Source organism: Rhinopithecus roxellana, chromosome 10 (assembly GCF_007565055.1).
Source record: "Rhinopithecus roxellana isolate Shanxi Qingling chromosome 10, ASM756505v1, whole genome shotgun sequence".
In the NCBI taxonomy this organism is placed as follows: domain Eukaryota; kingdom Metazoa; phylum Chordata; class Mammalia; order Primates; family Cercopithecidae; genus Rhinopithecus; species Rhinopithecus roxellana.
In genome coordinates this window covers 80,723,837-80,741,960 of record NC_044558.1, presented here as the reverse complement: position 1 = coordinate 80,741,960, position 18,124 = coordinate 80,723,837, and the positions used below count along the sequence as shown (strand labels likewise).

General features: G+C 50.5%; 1 protein-coding gene across 6 annotated transcripts in view; it reads right to left on the bottom strand.

Annotated features, from left to right (window-relative positions):
- Nucleotides 1–18,124, bottom strand: part of SCARB1 (scavenger receptor class B member 1) — a 113,540-nt gene that overhangs the window by 13,252 nt on the left and 82,164 nt on the right. For all 6 annotated transcript variants that reach the window (XM_010368420.2, XM_030938758.1, XM_010368418.2 and 3 more), the window contains 3 exons: nt 17,019–17,185; nt 8,740–8,858; nt 3,786–3,859 (listed from right to left, as the gene is read on the bottom strand). In XM_010368420.2, the coding sequence (XP_010366722.2) occupies nt 3,786–3,859; nt 8,740–8,858; nt 17,019–17,185 (360 nt within the window). The remainder of the gene's footprint in view (nt 1–3,785; nt 3,860–8,739; nt 8,859–17,018; nt 17,186–18,124) is intronic.

Below are 18,124 nucleotides of genomic sequence, written 5' to 3'. Positions count from 1 at the left end.
CAGAAGACCAATGCGACACCTGGGAAACTGTGACCTGCCACGACAAAGGCGGACCGTGCAGACGTGACTACATCAAGGCTCTGAGATGGGGAGAGTGTCCTGGAGTATCTAGGTGGGTCCAAGCAGATGTGGGTACACCAAGGTTCTGAGACGGGGAGACTGTCCTGATATCTACGTAGGTCCCAGGGAATCACAAAAGTCCTTAAAGAGAGAAGTGGGAAGTCCTCGCCAGAGCGATCAGGCAAGAGAAAGAAAAACGAAAAAACAAAAACAAATTGTAAAACACCTAAAAAAAGAAAAAACAATTTTTTTTTTTTGAGAAGGAGTCTCGCTCTATCGCCCAGGCTGGAGTGTGGTGGCGCCATCTCGGCTCACTGCAAGCTCCGCCTCCCGGGTTCACGCCATTCTCCTGCCTCTGCCTCCTGAGTAGCTGGGACTACAGGCGCCCGCCACCTTGCCTGGCTAGTTTTTTTGTATTTTTAGTAGAGACGGGGTTTCACCGTGTTAGCCAGGATGGTCTCGATCTCCTGACCTTGTGATCCGCCCGCCTCGGCCTCCCAAAGTGCTGGGATTACAGGCGTGAGCCACCGTGCCCGGCCAGAAAAATTAATTTTTAAAAAGAGGGTCTGGGACGTGGTGGCTCACGCCTGTAATCCCAGCACTTTGGGAGGCCGAGGCAGGCGGATCACAAGGTCAGGAAATCAAAGCCATCCTGGCCAACATGGTGAAACCCTGTCTCTACTAAAAATATAAAAATTATCCAGGGGTGGTGGCACATGCCTGTAATCCCAGCTACTCAGGAGGCTGAGGCAGGAGACTCGCTTGAACCAGGGAGGCGGAGGTTGCAGTCAGAGGGGAGATCGCACCACTGCACTCCAGCCTGGCAACAGAGTGAGACTCCATCTCAAAAAAAAAAAAAAAAGGCTCAAATCCCCCAATCACAATTATTGGAGGTCTCTCGGGCCACTTAAATACGGTATTGCACAGTGAAATGGGCTCACACTATCACCCTACAGAGGACAAAACACAATGAAAGACAACAGATGGTACCATTCACTTTGGCTGCTTTTCTCCAAAAGACTTTGTAAGAACCAGTGGGAACTGTATGCAAGTAACATGCAACCCCACTGCCTTTACCTAGTGAGCAAGGAGCACAGAAGCTCCCCCGACAGGTCACAAGACAGCTCTGCTTCCGGCAGCTGTGTCTCTAGACTTTTCCCACGCCATCCGTCGTGGCCCTCAATATCTGCTGTTGAGACCACTTTCCTGGAGTGCCTTGTTCCCAGTCTGCAGGGAGGTCAGCAGCTGTGCGGCCCAGAGAGGTTGGGTGAGTGGCCCACAGCAACCGGTCCACAGGTCACTGGCAGGCACAATCCAGCTGCCCGCGTGAACTGTTTGTCAAGAATGTGAATTAGGCCCGGCGCGGTGGCTCATGCCTGTAATCCCAGCACTCTGGGAGGCGGATCATCTGAGGTCACAAGTTCGAGAACAGCCTGGCCAACATGGTGAAATCCTGTCTCCACTAAAAATACAAAAATTAGCTGGGTGTAGTGGTGAGTGCCTGTAATCCCAGCTACTTGAGAGGCTGAGGCAGGAGAATCGCTGGAACCTGGGAGGCAGAGGTTGCACTCTAGTCTGGACAACACAGCAAGACTTTGTATCAAAAAAAAAAAAAAAAAGAATGTGAATTACCTCCCAAGAAGTAAAAATTGACAGAGCTCCTGTTAAAATTTTAACAGATTTTAACAGAATCTGTTAAAATTCAGATTTGGAGGTCCTTTTGAAAAATGCAGAGGATGTGGCCACAGTGAGCCCACATTTCCATGGGGCCACAGTTAGCTGGTGCTGGGAAGGGGCTGTATCCTCAGCCCCAGGCCTCCTCTTCTATCTGGGTCACCCACTTGGCCCCAGTTGCATCCCAGTTAGCAGCCCAGGTGCCATGTGGTGGAACCAGAGGGAGGACTTAGGCTGCAATAGCCTCTTCCGTGCCTGGTGCTGTTTCCCCATCCACAAATCCATCAAGAACAAATTCCCTAAGTGGCCTCAAAATATAAAAATAAAATGCAAGGGGGGCAGTGAAGGAAGCGAGCTGACAGTTATTACTGGCTGCTATGCTCTGACAAAGTGTTATTCTTTCCAGCCGAGAGGCATTTGACAAAGCTGAATAGATGCTTACATTCCTACAACCCAGGGATTTTTCTAAGATAATTTTTTTTTAACGAAACTATTTCAGATATGCTAAGAAGTACAGACACTGACATAGCAACAAATCAGTGTAATCCCTCACCAAGTCCTAGCAACGTGTAATGCTACAGCAAGTGCTGGTGCGCGTGGAGAGGAACTGGAACCCTGCTGTGCTGCTGCTAAGAATGGGGACAGGGTAGAGGCTGTGCAAAAGTCTGACAGTTCCTCAAACAGTTAAACAAAGAGCTAACATAGGACCCAGCGATTCCACCCCTCGGTACCTACCTAAGGAAAATGAGAACAGATGTCCACACTGGGACTGACACAGGAACATTTACAGCTGCATTATGCATAATGGCCAAGGTGTGGAAACAACTCAGACATCCACCAACCGATAAATAAATGTGGTCTATCCAGACAATGGGATATTACCCAGCCATAAAATATACTGATCCATGCTACGACATGGATGAACCTTGAAAACATGATGCTAAATGAAAGAAGCCAGTCGCAAAAGACCAAAGACCACATCGTGTGTGATTCCATTTACATGAAATGCCCAGAATAGGCAAGTCCACAGAGACAGGAAGAGGATGAGCGGTTGCCTGGGGCTGAGCGGACAGGGAAGTGAGTGTTAATGAGTGTGGGGTTTCTTTTGGGGGTGATGAAAATGTTCCAAAATTGATTGTGGTGATAGATGCACAATTCTGTGAATACACTACAAGTCACTGAATTGTGCATTTTATTTGAGGGGCAGTTGTTGTTGTTTATTTTTTTATTTTGAATTGTGCATTTTAAAGGGGTGAGTTTTATGGTACGTGAATTGTATTTCCATAAGTTGTTTTATTTTAAAAATCAAAAAGAGGAAATCAGTGGTCGAAGAATTCTTGTAAAATGAATAGTGAAACTAAAGAATGCTGTTTGATAAGTTTCCATTTTCAAACATTTGGTTTTGCCAGGCTTTAATTTTTGCCACTCTGTCATGTAGGAAACAGCTTGTATTGAAGCTCTGGCTAATTGGCAGGGAGGGGGTGAATGTTAAGAAAGAAAAGTGGAGGCTGGGCGCGGTGGCTCACGCCTGTAATCGCAGCACTTTGGGAGGCCCAGGTGGGCGGATCACTTGAGGCCGGGAGTTTGAGACCAGCCTGACCAACATGGTGAAACCTCGTCTCTACTAAAAACACAAAATTAGCCAGGCGTGGTGGCGCATGCCTGTAATCCCAGCTACTCAGGAGGCTGAGTTAGGAGAATCGCTTGAACCTGGGAGGTGGAGGTTGTGGTGAGCCAATATCCCACCCTTGCACTCCAGCCTGGGCAACAAGAGCGAGACTCCATCTAAAAACAAAAACAAAAAAAACAAAAAAGGGAAAGAAAAGTGGCCTTCTGGGGAAGGAATATCAGGATGCAGGTCAGGACCTGGCTCAAAACCAAGACCCCTCAGGGAGAAGATCAGCAGGGAGTGGATTCCATCCTCAATAGGACCCTCTCCCCTCCCCATGCCCTGGTTCCTGGGGTACATCACTGGAGTCTGGGACCACTGGAGCACTGAGCCCCTCATCTCTCAATGAGCAATGCAGCCCCAGCTCCCAGTCCACACTCACCCAATGCCTGCAATAGATTTCATGTAGAGACTCAGCTGCAGTTTCACAGAGCAGTTCATGGGGATTCCTGTGACCTGCGGCAACAAACACAGTGAGGAGACTGGCCACCCCCAGCTCCAGGGACACCACCAAGCCCTCCTCCCCCTGGTCTCAGTCAAGAGGGTGGGCGTCCCAACTAACTGCCCAGTGGAGCTTGCTTGTATCTGACCTAAAACAAGCCAAAGGCTGGGGGAGGATCCATGGTTCTAGAAATGCTGGGCAGGTGCACTGGGATCTCCTCTCCTGGTTCTAACCCCTTATAGGGAAACAAGTGCTTCCCACACGGTTATGTCTACAGCCTCAAGACATAACCCAAGAGGTCCCTTCTATAAAGCAAGCCTGTCCCAGGGTGGAAAAAACCTAATCACTTTCACCTGTCCTGCTAAGACGGTGTTTCCCAAAGTGCAGAATGGTAATTTGTCCAGGCTCCCTCTCAAGCTCCACATTCAATGAAATGGACAAGAATCCCTTCTCAATTCACTCCCAACTCCTCTGGATCATTTCCAAGAGTAGTCTCAGTCAGGTGTTCGCATGGTCTTTAATGCCCCTCTAATACACCTACACAAAATCTCCACTTTTAACAACGGTGCTGAGAGGTGGCCCCAGGTTCACCCCTGCTGGCAGACAACAATATTTTACATAGAGCCTAATATTTTTTCCTTGTTCATTTTTATAGTTGTGTTCTTTCTTTGGAGAATTTTGTAATTTCCTATTTGAGGTAGCAATAAAAACCTTCCCTTGTGCAGAAATTTATTTTTATTTTTGTTTGTTTTTAAGACAGAGTCTCAGTCATCTAGGCTGGAGTGCAGGCAACCTCTGCCTCCTGAGTTCAAGCCATTGCCCTGCCTCAGCCTCCCCAGTAGCTGGGACTACAGGTGTGCACCACCACACTCGGCTAATGTTTGTATTTTTAGTAAAGACAGGGTTTCACCATGTTGACCAGGCTGGTCTCAAACTCCTGGCCACAAGCGATCTGCCCACCTTGGCCTCCCAAGGCGGGATTACAGGCGTGAGCCACAGTGCCCAGCCTATTTATCATTATTAGTTTTGTAGAGACAGAGTTTTACTAGGTTGCCCAGGCTGGTCTCAAACTAGCCTTAAGTGATCTTCCTGCTTCGCCTCCCAAAGCACTGGAATTACAGCCATGAGCCACTACACTCAGCTCTTTTTTTATGAGACTTTTTTTTTAAGCAAATAACAGAAGTGACACACATATGTCATCAAAAACAGCAGGAAGGTGGTTCCAGAATGAAGTCAGGAAATGATAGTGGAAATAAAACTAGATTTGAGGTCAGAGAACTGCATTTGGTTCTTCTTAACTGAGAGTTGCTTCCTCATCTGTAAAACAGAGGGAACTCTCCCCACCTGACAGAATATTTGCAAGAGCAAAAGTAAGGTATGCAAGATAGCCACACTCGGGGCCATAAATGCCTGGGTTATTATCACATACACTGTAAGGAAAGGATGTTCTCTTCATTATGGCCCAGGATGCTGAGGCCCTTCCAGGCCCCTGTGGTAAAGAAGAGCTCAACAAAGGCCTCACTTATGCCCACAACTGGGGAGCACTTGCCCTTGAGAGTGAGAGCCTGGTGGGATGGGCGTGAGTTCACCCATGAGTAGAACAGAGTTCACACCGCAGGCCTGAAGCTGCTCTCCTGAGGGACTCTGCTGGCATCTGGGAACCCGGATTTCAGGAGGGTTCCCACCATCCCCTAACTGATGAGAGTAGTTCACTGGGCCGAAGTTATCTGGACAAACAGTATGGTTCTTGCTCAGCACCTGCTTTCCTTCCCAGAGTCTAGAATTTTGGTACCTGCCAGGCAGAGGTGCCCATGTGATTGGCCCCTAGCAAAAACTGTGGGCACTGAATTTCTAATGAGCTTCCCTGCTAGACAACATCTCCTACATGTTGTCATAACTCATTGCTGAAGACATTAAGTGCATCCTGTAGGACTCCCCTGGAAGAGGACTCTGGAAGCCCCAGCCTGACCTCCCCCGACTTCACCCAAGGTGCTTTTTCCCTTTGCTAATTTTGCTTTGAATTCTGTCGTTATAATAAGTCTTAGCTGTGATACCACTATAGCAGCGTCCTGTTGCGTCCCCTGTCCCCACGCCCTCCCCCAGTTTTAGGAGCAGAAAAGTGGCCACACGGAAGCAGCTTCCAACACGCATTTGGTTTTCAAGGCTAATGGCCAACAGGCAGCAAGTTGATCTCACGATCCCCTCCCCAATGTGCCCAGCTCAAAAAACAAAGAAATAAAGGCCACTTCCTCTCCCTGTCGGCCTCAAGCTGATCTGGAGGTAGAGTTGGAGGCAGCAGCTAAAGTGGCTGCGGCAAAACAGCTCTGTACCTCTCTCTGGGCTTCCAAACTTAACCCCCTCTTTCTTGATGTGAGGGGGAGAAAAGAAAATCCCTGCCCTGAAAGGAAAGCGACCAGTGAGAGTACACAGGAGATGGTGTGCATGGCGGAATTCTCCGGAAGCCAGCAGAGCAAGAGAGGCCGGAGGAGGAATTAACTAAAAGACGGAAGGCAGAGACAGGCCTGCGGCCGGGGCCGAGAGGGTCTAGTCAGTGGCTAAGGAGGCCTGGGAGGACAAAGGAAAATGGTGCAGAACAGCATCTGCCGCAGAGCTTCGGGAAGGGCCTGAGGTGAGCAGCACTGTGGCAAACGCATGGAGCTTCCTCAGACAATGAAAACCTGAACTACCATCGGATCAGTGATCCACTGCCCAGCATCTGCCCAGAGGAAATGAAATCAGTGTGTCAAAGAGACAGGGGCACTCCCGTGTACACTGCAGCCAAGATACAGAATCAAGCGAAGTGTCCATCAGTGAATGAATGGGCACCGCAAACGTGGTGCACACACAGTGGGATACTATTCAGCGTTTAAAAAGAGGGAAATCTGGCCGGGCGCAGTGGCTCACGCCTGTAATCCCAGCACTGTGGGAGGCCGAGGTGGGCGGATCACTTGAGGCCAGGAGTTCGAGACCAGCTTGGCCAAGATGGTGAAATCCCATCTCTACTAAAAATACAAAAATTAGCTAGGCATGGTGGTGCGTGCCTTTAATACCAGCTACTCTGGAGGCTGAGGCAGGAGACTCACTTGAACCCAGGAGGCGGAGGTTGCAGGGAGCCAAGATCTTGCCACTGCACTCCAGCCTGGGTGACAGAGCAAGACTCTGCCTCAAAAAAATAAATAAATAAATAAATAAAAACAGGGAAATCCTGTCATTTGTGACAACACGATGAACTTGGGGGACACTATGCTAAGTAACATAGGCCAGGCACAGAAAGGCAAATACTGCATGATCTCACTTGTATGTGGAATCTTAAAAAGTTGAACTCAGGCCAAGCGCAGTGGCTCACGCCTATATTCCCAGCAATCTGGGAGTCCAAGGCGGGTGGATCACCTGAGGTCACGAGTTCAAGACCAGCCTGGCCAACATGGCAAAACCCTGTCTCTACTAAAAATACAAAAATTAGCCAGGTGTGGTGGTGTGTGTCTGTAGTCCCAGCTACTCAGGAGGCTGAGGCAGGAGAATTGCTTGAACCCGGAAGGCGGAGGATGCAGCGAGCTGAGATCGTGCCACTGCACTCCAGTCTGGGTAACCAGAGTGAAACTCCATCTCAAAAAAAAAAAAGTTGAATTCATGGAAGAGAGGGTAGAATACTGGCTAGCAGGGGCTGGGAAGGCAGGGAGGGGGAAGTCCGTCAAACGATACAAAATTTCAGTTAGACAGGAGGAATAACTTTAGGAGATCTGCTGGACAATACAGCAACAGTCAGTGTATTGTACTATACAATACAACACAGTGACTATAGTGAATAGCAATGTTTTGTATACTTGAAAGTTGCTGACCGTAGATTTTAAATGTTCTTACCACTAATACATGATCAGTATGTGAGGTAATACATATGTTAATTGGCTTTAGGCATTCCACAAGTTATATGCATATATCATAACATCATGTTGTACACCTCAAAAATAGACAGCTTTTCTTTTTCAAGTTAGAAAACTAATTTTGGCTGGGTACGGTGGCTCATGCCTATAATCCCAGTATTTTGGGTGGCCGAGACAGGAGGATTGCTTGAGCCCAAGAGTTCAAGACCAGACTGGGCAACAAGGCGAAACCACATCTCTACAAAAAATACAAAAATTAGCCAGGTATGGTGGCACACGTCTGTAGTCCGGGCTACTAGGGAGGCTGAGGTGGGAGGATCACCTGAACCCAGGGAGGCTGAGGCTGCAGTGAGCCATGATCATGCCACTACACTCCAGCCTGGGCAATTGAGTGAGACCCTGTCTCAAAAATAATAATAATAATAATTTTGTTAAAGGCCCATGGGAGAGACCTCAAGTGCCCACTCAGGAAACAGAAAACCACAGATTTCTGAATCAATGGTAGCAGCCACCAAGCCCAACTGGGCATATTTTACAGAGAACGGAGGCGCCAAGAGAAGAGGCTACAGAGCTGAAGGCATGTCCTCGGGAGGGCCACATGTCCAGCTCCCTGCTTGTAGACAGAACTTCACACGGGACAAATTCTCTGTGTGATTTATCTGCAAGATATTCCAGGCTCTTCTTGGTACCTGAAGATCTTTACAGTATCTTGACACATCCAGAGGGCTGCCTCCAGCTCACATGTAGGAGACACCCCAGCTGATAAGTTCTAATTAATTTACTGTCTTAGGGCCCATTTATAGAACCCATTTATAGAACCCAGTACAGGGATCATAAAACCCATGAACTATGGAGTCGGGGTGAAGGAAGGAACTTTGGTGGCTCGAGATTCTAGAAGCCAGGCTTCCCACCACCCCAGCCCACAGCAGCTCTGTGCTTGGGAAGAGAGGAGGCAGCCAGGTGTGCTCCGACCAGGAATTGCCCACCCCCCACAGAGGATGGCAGGGGCTCACCGGGTGGATGTCCAGGAACAAGGAGTGTGCCTCCTGGTTAGGGTGCAGGCCAGTCACCGCTTCTGCCAGGACCGGGTCGGCGTTGAGGAAGTGAGGATGGGAGAGAAACAAGGGGGCACCTAGAAGACAGAGGGGTGGGGAGGGGACATCAGACAAGGGCAGTGCATTGGCAGGTCCTGCCAGGCCATAGGTCTGCACAGAGCTGTGGTCTGCAGAGCACCCCCGTGGCAATGACAAGATAACCAGACAGAGAGGATCCCTTCCTCCATTCTGTAAAAAGCCCCAGGCCCTACCATGAGGGACAAGCTCTGTGCCAGAGAAGGGGTGAGGTAGGAGCCAGTGATTCTGACAGGAGAGACCAAAGGAAGGAAGAGGCCTCTTAACAGGAGCCAGGTGAAGGAGGCCCAGGAAGCACATTCCAGCTGGAAGGGAAGGCAGAAGCAAGTGCAGGGAGGGGGAAATGCATGGTGCACGAGGGTGTTAGGGAGGCAGGGATGGACAAGGCAATGCCAGATTTGAACTTGGGTGTGGGGAGGGGAGTCTCGAGCACAAGTCAAGGAGCCCACACTGGCCCTTGCAGGCCACACAGCAACAATCAGAGCTCAGGTGGTCAGGTCTCCCTGCGTCCACAGGAGCGTGTCCTGTAGACACACCTGCTACAAACATGAGCTCAACCTCACCACTGACCAACCAAACCAGGCAAACACTAGCTCACCCTCCGGACAATGGACAACAGGCCTGAAGGACAAGTTAACAAGGAACAGCAAGCGGGCCTCTCTCAAAAGCTCACAAGGGCCAGGTGCCATGGCTTATGCCTGTAATCCCAACACTTTGGGAGGCCTCAGCAGGCAGATCACTTTTACCCAGGAATTGAAGACCAGCCTGGGCAATATGGCAAGACCCCATCTCTACCAAAAAAAAAAAAAAAATTAGCTGGGCATGGTGGCACATGCATGTAGTCCCAGCTACTCAGGAGGCTGAGGCAGGAGAATCGCTTCTGCCTCGGAGGTTGAGGCTCCAGTGAGCCATGACCGTGCCACTGCACTCCAGCCTGGGCAACAGAGCAAGATCCTGTCTCAAAAGAAAAAATATATATATTTTTAAAAAGCTCGCGAGGATCCAGATGGTGCTAATCCACTGACAGAGCCGACGGGTGGTGACCAGGGGCTGGGGAGGGGGCAGGGAGTAACTTCTGAGGAGTCTGGGTCACCTTTTAGGGTGACAGAAATGTTTTGGAACGAGATACAGGTGATGGCTGCACAACCCTGTGACCCTGCTAAATGCCACCGAATCGTTCACTTTAAAATAGTTAATTTTATGTTACAAGAATTTTGCCTCAATAAGAAAGGAAAACAAAACAAAAAAAAACCCGAATCAGAGGCCGGGCATGGTGGCTCACGCCTGTAATCCCGGCACTTTGGGAGGCCGAGGTGGGTGGATCACCTGAGGTCAGAAGTTCAAGACCAGCCTGGTCAACATGGTGAAACCCCATCTCTACTAAATATACAAAAATTAACCAGGCGTGGTGGTGGGCGCCTGAAATCTCAGCTACTTGGGAGGCTGAGGCAGGAGAATCGCTTGAACGCAGGAGGCAGAGGTTGCAGTGAGCCGAGATCGCGCCTTGCGCACCAGCCTGGGCAACAAGAGCAAAACTTCATTCCAAAAAAAAAAGACCAGGTGCAGTGGCTCATGTCTGTAATCCCAACACTTTGGGAGGCCGAGGCGGGCCGATCATGAGGTCAGGAGTTTGAGACCAGCCTGGCCAACATGGTGAAACCCCATCTCTACTATCTCTGCTTTTCTTAGCAAAGTCAGGCACTGGTTTGAAATAAAAGCTGGGATTATCGATGTCAGGCTTCCTCTTTCTCAGTCCTTGTGCATCCCTGCCCTTAAGGTTTCTCAAGCATCATTCATCCCAATACCTTTCAATTTCATCACATCTGAATGCCCCCTGCACTGTTATATAATGTGCTGCTCTGAAACAACTGCCAGCACCTTCCTTAAATCTCTGTTTTGTTTTGTTTTGTTTTTTGAGACGGAGTCTCGCTCTGTTGCCCAGGCTGGAGTGCAGTGGCCGGATCTCAGCTCACTGCAAGCTCCGCCTCCCGGGTTTATGCCATTCTCCTGCCTCAGCCTCCCGAGTAGCTGGGACTACAGGCGCCGCCACCTCGCCTGGCTAGTTTTTTGTATTTTTAGTAGAGACGGGATTTCACCGTGTTAGCCAGGATGGTCTCGATCTCCTGACCTCGTGATCCGCCCTCCTCGGCCTCCCAAAGTGCTGGGATTACAGGCTTGAGCCACCGCGCCCGGCCAAATCTCTGTATTTTAAAGGGAAGCTTTACAGCTGTGCAAACACTTGTCGCAATTAGAAAGTACATATTTGGGCCAGGCACTGTGGCTTACACCTGTAATCCCAGCACTTTGGGAGGCCGAGGCAGGCAGATCACTTGAGGTCAGAAGTTCAAGACCAGCCTGGGCAACATGGTGAGACCCCTGTCTCTACTAAAAATACAAAAATTAGCCGAGCATGGTATGGGCCTGTAATCCCAGCTACTCGGGAGGCTGAGGCAGGAGAATTGCTTGAACCCGGGAGGCAGAGGTTGTGGAGGCTGCAGTGAGCTGAGATCGCATCACTGCACTCCAGCCTGGACGATAGTCTTCAGAGGTTGCAGTAAGCCAAGATCGCACCAATGCAATCCAGCCTCAGCGACAGAGCAAGACTGTGTCTCAAAAAAAAAGAAAAGAAAAAAGGGACATATTTGAATAAACACTGTGAAAAATAATGATGTTGTAAGTTCTAACTAGAACCTGTTACTGCACGAGGCTTTAACTGGGAGCCCTGCTCTTTTTCTGTTAAAAGAAAAAATAAAAAAGATTGATGAGTGTAGAAGGCTCTTCAAGTCCTCAGCATCAACAGAGACCTTCTCCTGCACGTGATGGCAAGGAGGAAAAGAGGATGGACCCAGAAGCTCTCTCTCACCTCCTTGGACCTGCTGAAGCCATCCCAAGCACCCGCAGGGACAGTGTCTTCCACAATTTGGAAAACGCGCTTCTCATGCCTCCTCCGTGGAGGAGGCAGCCACGGAGCCAGACTCTGGAGGAATCTCAAACAAGCCCTGGCCTACCCACAGCCCCAGGTGGAGACTGAGGTGGGATGAGGCAACTTGTCAGCCCCCGCCCTTATTTCAGAGGCTGAGCCTGCATGGACCCACGCACGTGTTTCTTCCAATTTTATTACCAAACACACCGAGAGAGATCTTCCCAGCAATAAGTGGTAATTAATTTATAGCTTTATGGCATACCTAGCCAGACATAATTGCTCAGGATTGCCACGGATGATAATTAGTTGGCTTATGAGGCAAATCGGACGCCCTCACACAACAAGGAGGTTTGAGATGAGGGAGTTGCCTGAGTCCAACAGATTTCAAGGCCCAGAAAGGCAAAGGTATGGGTACCTTTACTCTTTAGATAACATGCCACAGAAACACAGACACAGGTGCCCCAAATGACACGTGTGCACCACGAATGCCCACGATGGAATACCACACAGCAATGAAGAGGAGGAGCTGCAACCACCCACAACGTCACAGACAAATCGCACCAGGGTGCTAAGGGGTGCACAGGCCAGAAAAGGAGGGAAAGGAATCTAGTTTTATGGGCTATTCACAGGAAGATGCAAACCAGCTGAGCTCTGGGGCTGGACGCCAGGGCGGTGGGAGGACCGCGAGGGGCATCCAGGGCGTCATGTCTGTTTCTCGGTCAGGGTGCTGGCCACGTGGTGCATTCGCTTTGGGAAGTTTCAGACTGCACACGCCAGCCAGGCGCAGCAGTTCATGCCTGTAATCTCAGCACTTTGGGTGGCAGGATCGCCTGAGTCCAGGACTTCAAGACTAGCCTGGGCAATATGGTGAGACCCCGCCTCTAAAGAAAATTTAAAAATCAGCTGGGCATGGTAGCAACCACCTGTAGTCCCAGCTACGCGGGAGGCTGAAGTAAGAGGATCAATTGAGTGACGGAGGTCAGGCTGCTGTGAGCCGTGATGGCACCACTGCACTCCAGCCTGGGCGACAGTGATACCCTGTCTCAAAAAAAAAACAAAGCAAAAAACCCCCAAAACTGCATGAGTCACCTGGGAACTTATTTGTATCTATGTATATTTTATTTAGAAGCAAAAACGAAGCCCAGGCAAGACGGCACAACCCCATCTCTACAAAACAATTTCAAAATAAGATAAGATAAATTAGCCAGGTGTGGTGGTGTGCACCTGTGCTCCCAGCTACCTGGGAGGCTGAGGTCAGAGAATCATTTGTGCCCAGGAGGTCAAGGCTGCTGTGAGCTGTGATTGCACTACTGCACTTGAGCCTGGGCAACAGAGTGAAACCCTATCTCAAAAATATAAATAAAGAAAAGAAAAAACTTTACTTAAGTATTTTAAAATTCCCTTGTGCTTTTGAAAGAGAAGGCAGGGCACACCTCGTCCCAAGCCCTTGGAGGGGATGACATGTCATTTCTCTCCCTTCTCCTGGTACCTACACCCCTACTTAGACCTTCCCTACTTTCAGCCTTGTGCTTCGAGTGGGGCCAGCTCACCCAGGAGCCAGCTGATCATGTGACACAAGCCTGGCCAATCAGCATAGTCCACCTCAGCTACCGTGATTGGTTTACAGCTGGGCATGGGTGCCAGGCAGACCAATTAGAGCAAAACCTGGAACTTCTGCTGGAGTGAAGGAAACACAGATGGCCCCCTTTCTGCAGGACTTGGAGCTGGGCGGAGGTGAGCCTGGAGCCTCCACAGGTAGCCAGGAGGGAAAGCCTGCTTGGCAGCAAAGCCAGTCCAGCAGAAAACTGAGCTGGGACTTGGCAGAGGTAGCTTCCAGGCAACATCTAAGTTCTGGATTTGTGCCTAATACAGGGATCTGCCCTGGAGTTTTTCATTACGCAAACCAAGAAGTACCCTTTTGTTCTAAATCAAGTGGAGTCCAGCATCTGCCACTGCAACAGTTGCTGTAGCACACCTACTGGGTGTGTAACATCCTCAACCTTACTAGCAGAAATCCCCGCTGATACCAGCAAAGAATGAAGCAAGCAGAGGCCACTACCCAGGCGGGCCAGACAGGACAGGAGGCAGCGGCGGGCGGCCCCGGCCCCAGCTCCAAACCATCTGCTCACAGGCTGCTCCATTCTGCCTGAAATGGGGGAAACATCCAGTCTGTTCACAGTCCCTCCTCCTGACTCCCGCTGCAGACCAGTCCTTTCGAGTCGCTGTCTCCAGCTAGAGGACGGGGCTTCAACCAAAAAGGCTCCCAGAAGGCAAGACACAGTCAAATAGAGGGGCCGCTTCCGGTCCTACCAACCCTGTGACCTTGGTCGCATCCAGCCTCAGGCCTCGATTTCCTAAGTACAGAACACACTCACCATCCCTATATTCAAATACTGTATGAGTATCCGTTACATGCGGGGCACAGCTCTAGAAGCTAAGAACAAAACCAAGAAGAGGAGCTTGGGGCCCTGACTCCAGGGATGACAGTGAATGGAAAGGGCAATGAAGAAGAAGATAAAACCCACAGTCCATGATTTCAGGGAGCAATGAGCACCAAGAAGACAAGAGGAAGCCATAGGGAGCAGCAGGCAGGAGAGGGGGCAACTTTAGAACAGGAAATCAGAGGAGGCCTCCTGGAGGAGGTGGCATTTGCATGCAGACCAAAGAAGGGGAGGGATGAGCCACTCAGAAGTCCAGATAAAGAGCTCTCCAAGCAGGCGCGGCAGCCCACACAAAGGCCCTGAGGCAGCACTGACCTTGGTATATTTTAGAAAAAGGGTGAAGCCATCAGGGCTGGAGAATAATGAACAGGGGACGTGTCGGGAGAAATGAAGTCAGAGAGGCCAGCGGGGGCTGGATGCTTCAGAGAGGTCGGTAGGGGCTGGATCCTGCAGGGCCCAGGGCCATGGGAGGAGTTTGGACTTCACTATGAATACAGACAGAGCTGCCAGACATTTTGAGAGTACAGTGGCAATCTCCATTTTTTTTTTTTTTTGAGATGGGTCTTGCTCTGTTGCCCAGGCTGGAGTGCAGTGGGGTGATCACAGCTCACTGCCGCCTCGACCTTTGGGCTTAGGCCATCCTTCCACCCCAGCCTTCCACGTAACTAGGACTACAGGCATGCACCACTATGCCTAATTTTTTTTTTTTTTTTTAGAAAGAGGTCTTGCTGTATCGCCCAGGCTGGTCTTGAACTCTTGGCCTGAAGTGATCCTCCCACCTGGCCTCTCACATGGTTGTGATTACGGATGTGAGCCACCATACCCGGCCGGCATTGTTAAAAGATCACTTGGCTGCTGTTGGGAGTGCTACAGAACTTCCTATGATGATGGAAATGTTCTCTATCTGTGCTATCCAAGACACTAGCTGCTAGACACACATAGCATATGAGCATTTAACTTCCGGCCACTGCAACCAAGGAACTGCCTTTTAATTTGATTTTGTTTAAATCAATTTCAATTTAAACAGCCGCAAGAGGCCAGCAGTGACCACACTGGATGGTCTAGGGGAGGGATGGTATGGCGGCAATGCTGCGTTGAGGGATGAGCTACTGAAAGGACTGGATCACCAGGAAGGACGTGTCCGTGGGCTGGATAATGAGGCGGGGGGTTGGGGTGGGTGGCGAGAGAGAGGAAGGAGTGAGGACTCAACCTGGAGGTAAAGCCATCTGGGCTTGTTGACACTGGAAGAGCCGGGTGAGGACAGGGAATCAAACTAACACCCGAGGGTCCAAATTGAGCAACTTGAGGCGGGGGTGCCTCAGGGACTGGCACACAATTGAGACACAACAACAATGTCAGGGGACACGACTCTAGCAGCAATCATCACATCTGCCTAGCCGCCCACACCGCGGAACAAGAGGATGTTATGTAACACACAGACCCTCGCCAGCCTCTTTTCATCTCAGAATGGGTGAAGGGTCCTTCCTACCAAGCCTCACTCTCAAGTTCCAAATCACGGTGTGGGAGGGCAGAGGAACAGCCCCCTAGACACGTCCATGCCCTAGCCCCAGAACCCATGGCTATGCCAGGTCACAGGGCAAAGGGGCACTGGGCCTGCTCAGCAGCTGCCTTGAAGGTTCAGAAATTGGGCCAGACACAGTAGTTCACACCTGTAATCCCACTGCTTTAACAGGCAGAGGCAGGTGGCTCACTTGAGGCCAGGTGTTTGAAACCAGCCTGGGCAGCATGGTGAGACAACATCGCTACAAAGAGTTTACAAAAATAAAATGAGCTAGGTATCGTGGCCCACCCCTGCGGTCCCAGTTACTCGGGAGGCTGAGGCAGGAGGATTGCTTGAGCCCATGAGGTCAAGGCCGCAGTGAGCTATAATCGCACCACTGTACTCCAGCTCCAGGCTACAGAGTGATACCTTGTCTCAAAAAATAAAAATAGGCCAGGCGCAGTGGCTCACACCTGTAATCCCAGCACTTTGGGAGGCCAAGGCAGGCGGATCACTTGAGGTCAGGAGTTCAAGACCAGCCTGGGCAACATGGTGAAACCCCGTTTCTACCAAAAATACAAAAAATTAGCCAGCTGTGGTGACGCACACCTGTGGTCCCAGATACTCGGGAGGCTGAGGTGGGAGGATCACTTGAGCCTGGGAGGAGGAGGTTGCAGTGAGCTGAAATGGCACCACTGCATCCAACCTGGGTGACAGAGTGAGAGTCTGTCTCAAAAAAAATAAATACATAAACAAGATGGGGAGATTGTCCTGCGGTATCCAGGAGAGCACGGTGTGGTCTTAAGGGTCCTTAGAACTGGAAGAGGGGGCAGAAGAGGGAGCAGAGGAAGAGATTTGAGGATAGAGTGGATCAGAAGGATGCTGTGTTGCTGGCCTCAAAGGTGGAAGAAGGGCCCAGGAGCCAAGAAACACAGAGAGGCCTCTAGAAGCCAGAAAAGGCTGATGAAGATTCTCCTAGAGCCTCCAGAAGGAACACAGCCTCCTTGATCTGAGTGCAGTGAGAGCCACGTGGACTTCTGAACTACAGAACTGCAAGATAACCAGTGTGTGTTGTTCTAAGCCATGAAGTTCATGGCAATTTATTGTGGTAGCAACTAATAGACCTGGCATTTCTTCCTTTTCAAATCATCTTCCTGCAGCCTCGTTATCTTCAGCCTAATGGGATTATCAAGAGTACAGAGGCCAGAGATTCAGCAGACAGCAGGGGGCAGATAAACCCTCAGCTGGCCCCACCCTCGCACCCTCCCGCCATCCCAGCACAGGGGACAGCACGTACTGAACCTGCAGGTGCTGACGTTCTGAATTCCAGACTCCAGGCACGGGCAGAAGCCTTGGTTGGGTGGGTAGATGGACCCATTGGCAAACAGGGTTTTGGGAGCCACGAAGCGATAGGTAGGGATGCCTTCAAACACCCCTGGCTCCTTGTACATTAGCTTCATGGACCTGCAGGGGACAGACAGGGTGAGAGGGGACACCCAAACCCGGCGGCCAGAGCCAGGCCCTGCCGAAGGCTACCAAGATCCAGTTATTTCTCCCCACGGGCGCTACCACCTCCCGGGTCGAAACCACCCCCATCTCTCACCCAGGTAGCTGCAGCGACCTCCTAACGGGCCTCTCTGCTCCGACTCTGCCTCCCTACCCACACCAATGTATTAGCCACAGCCAGATGGAGTTTTACAAAAGAACAGAGGCCAGGCATTATGGCTGACACCTGTAATCCCAGCACTTTGGGAGGCCGAGGTGGGAGGATCACTTGAGCCCAGGAGTTCGAGACCAGCCTGGGGAACATGGTGAAACCCAGTCTCTAAAACACAAAAATTGTTTCTGAAAGTTATGAAATCAAAAAAAGAACAGAATATATCATGCCCCTGCTGAAAATCTGTGACCCTTTCTAGTCTAACCTACCAATAGGATTCATTGTCCTTATCTAGCCCCTGCATCCACTCTACTCAGCCCTGCCTCACCTTCCTGTGCCCAGGGCCTCCCTGCAGTTCCTAAGCACACTCACTCCTGCCCCAGGCCCTCTGCATCGCTGCTCCCTCTGCCTAAGACCAGTCTTCTCTCGCATCTTCATCCACCAGACTTCAGCCCTTCAGTCAGATCTCAGTTCAGCTGTCACTTCCTCTGGTGGCAGCACCGTCGCCCACACCCACTCCATCCACCCTCCATCCATTTATGCTCCTGCACTTTCTCAAAAGCACTTCTGAACTTGAACATGCACTGTGCTACCCACTCTGTCCACGACAGCCACTCAGCACACGTGGCTGTCCATCCTGCCCTTGACATGGGGCAAGTCCAAATTGGGATGCAAGTGTAAAATACATTCCATATTTCTGGCCGGGCGCGATGGCTCAAGCCTGTAATCCCAGCACTTTGGGAGGC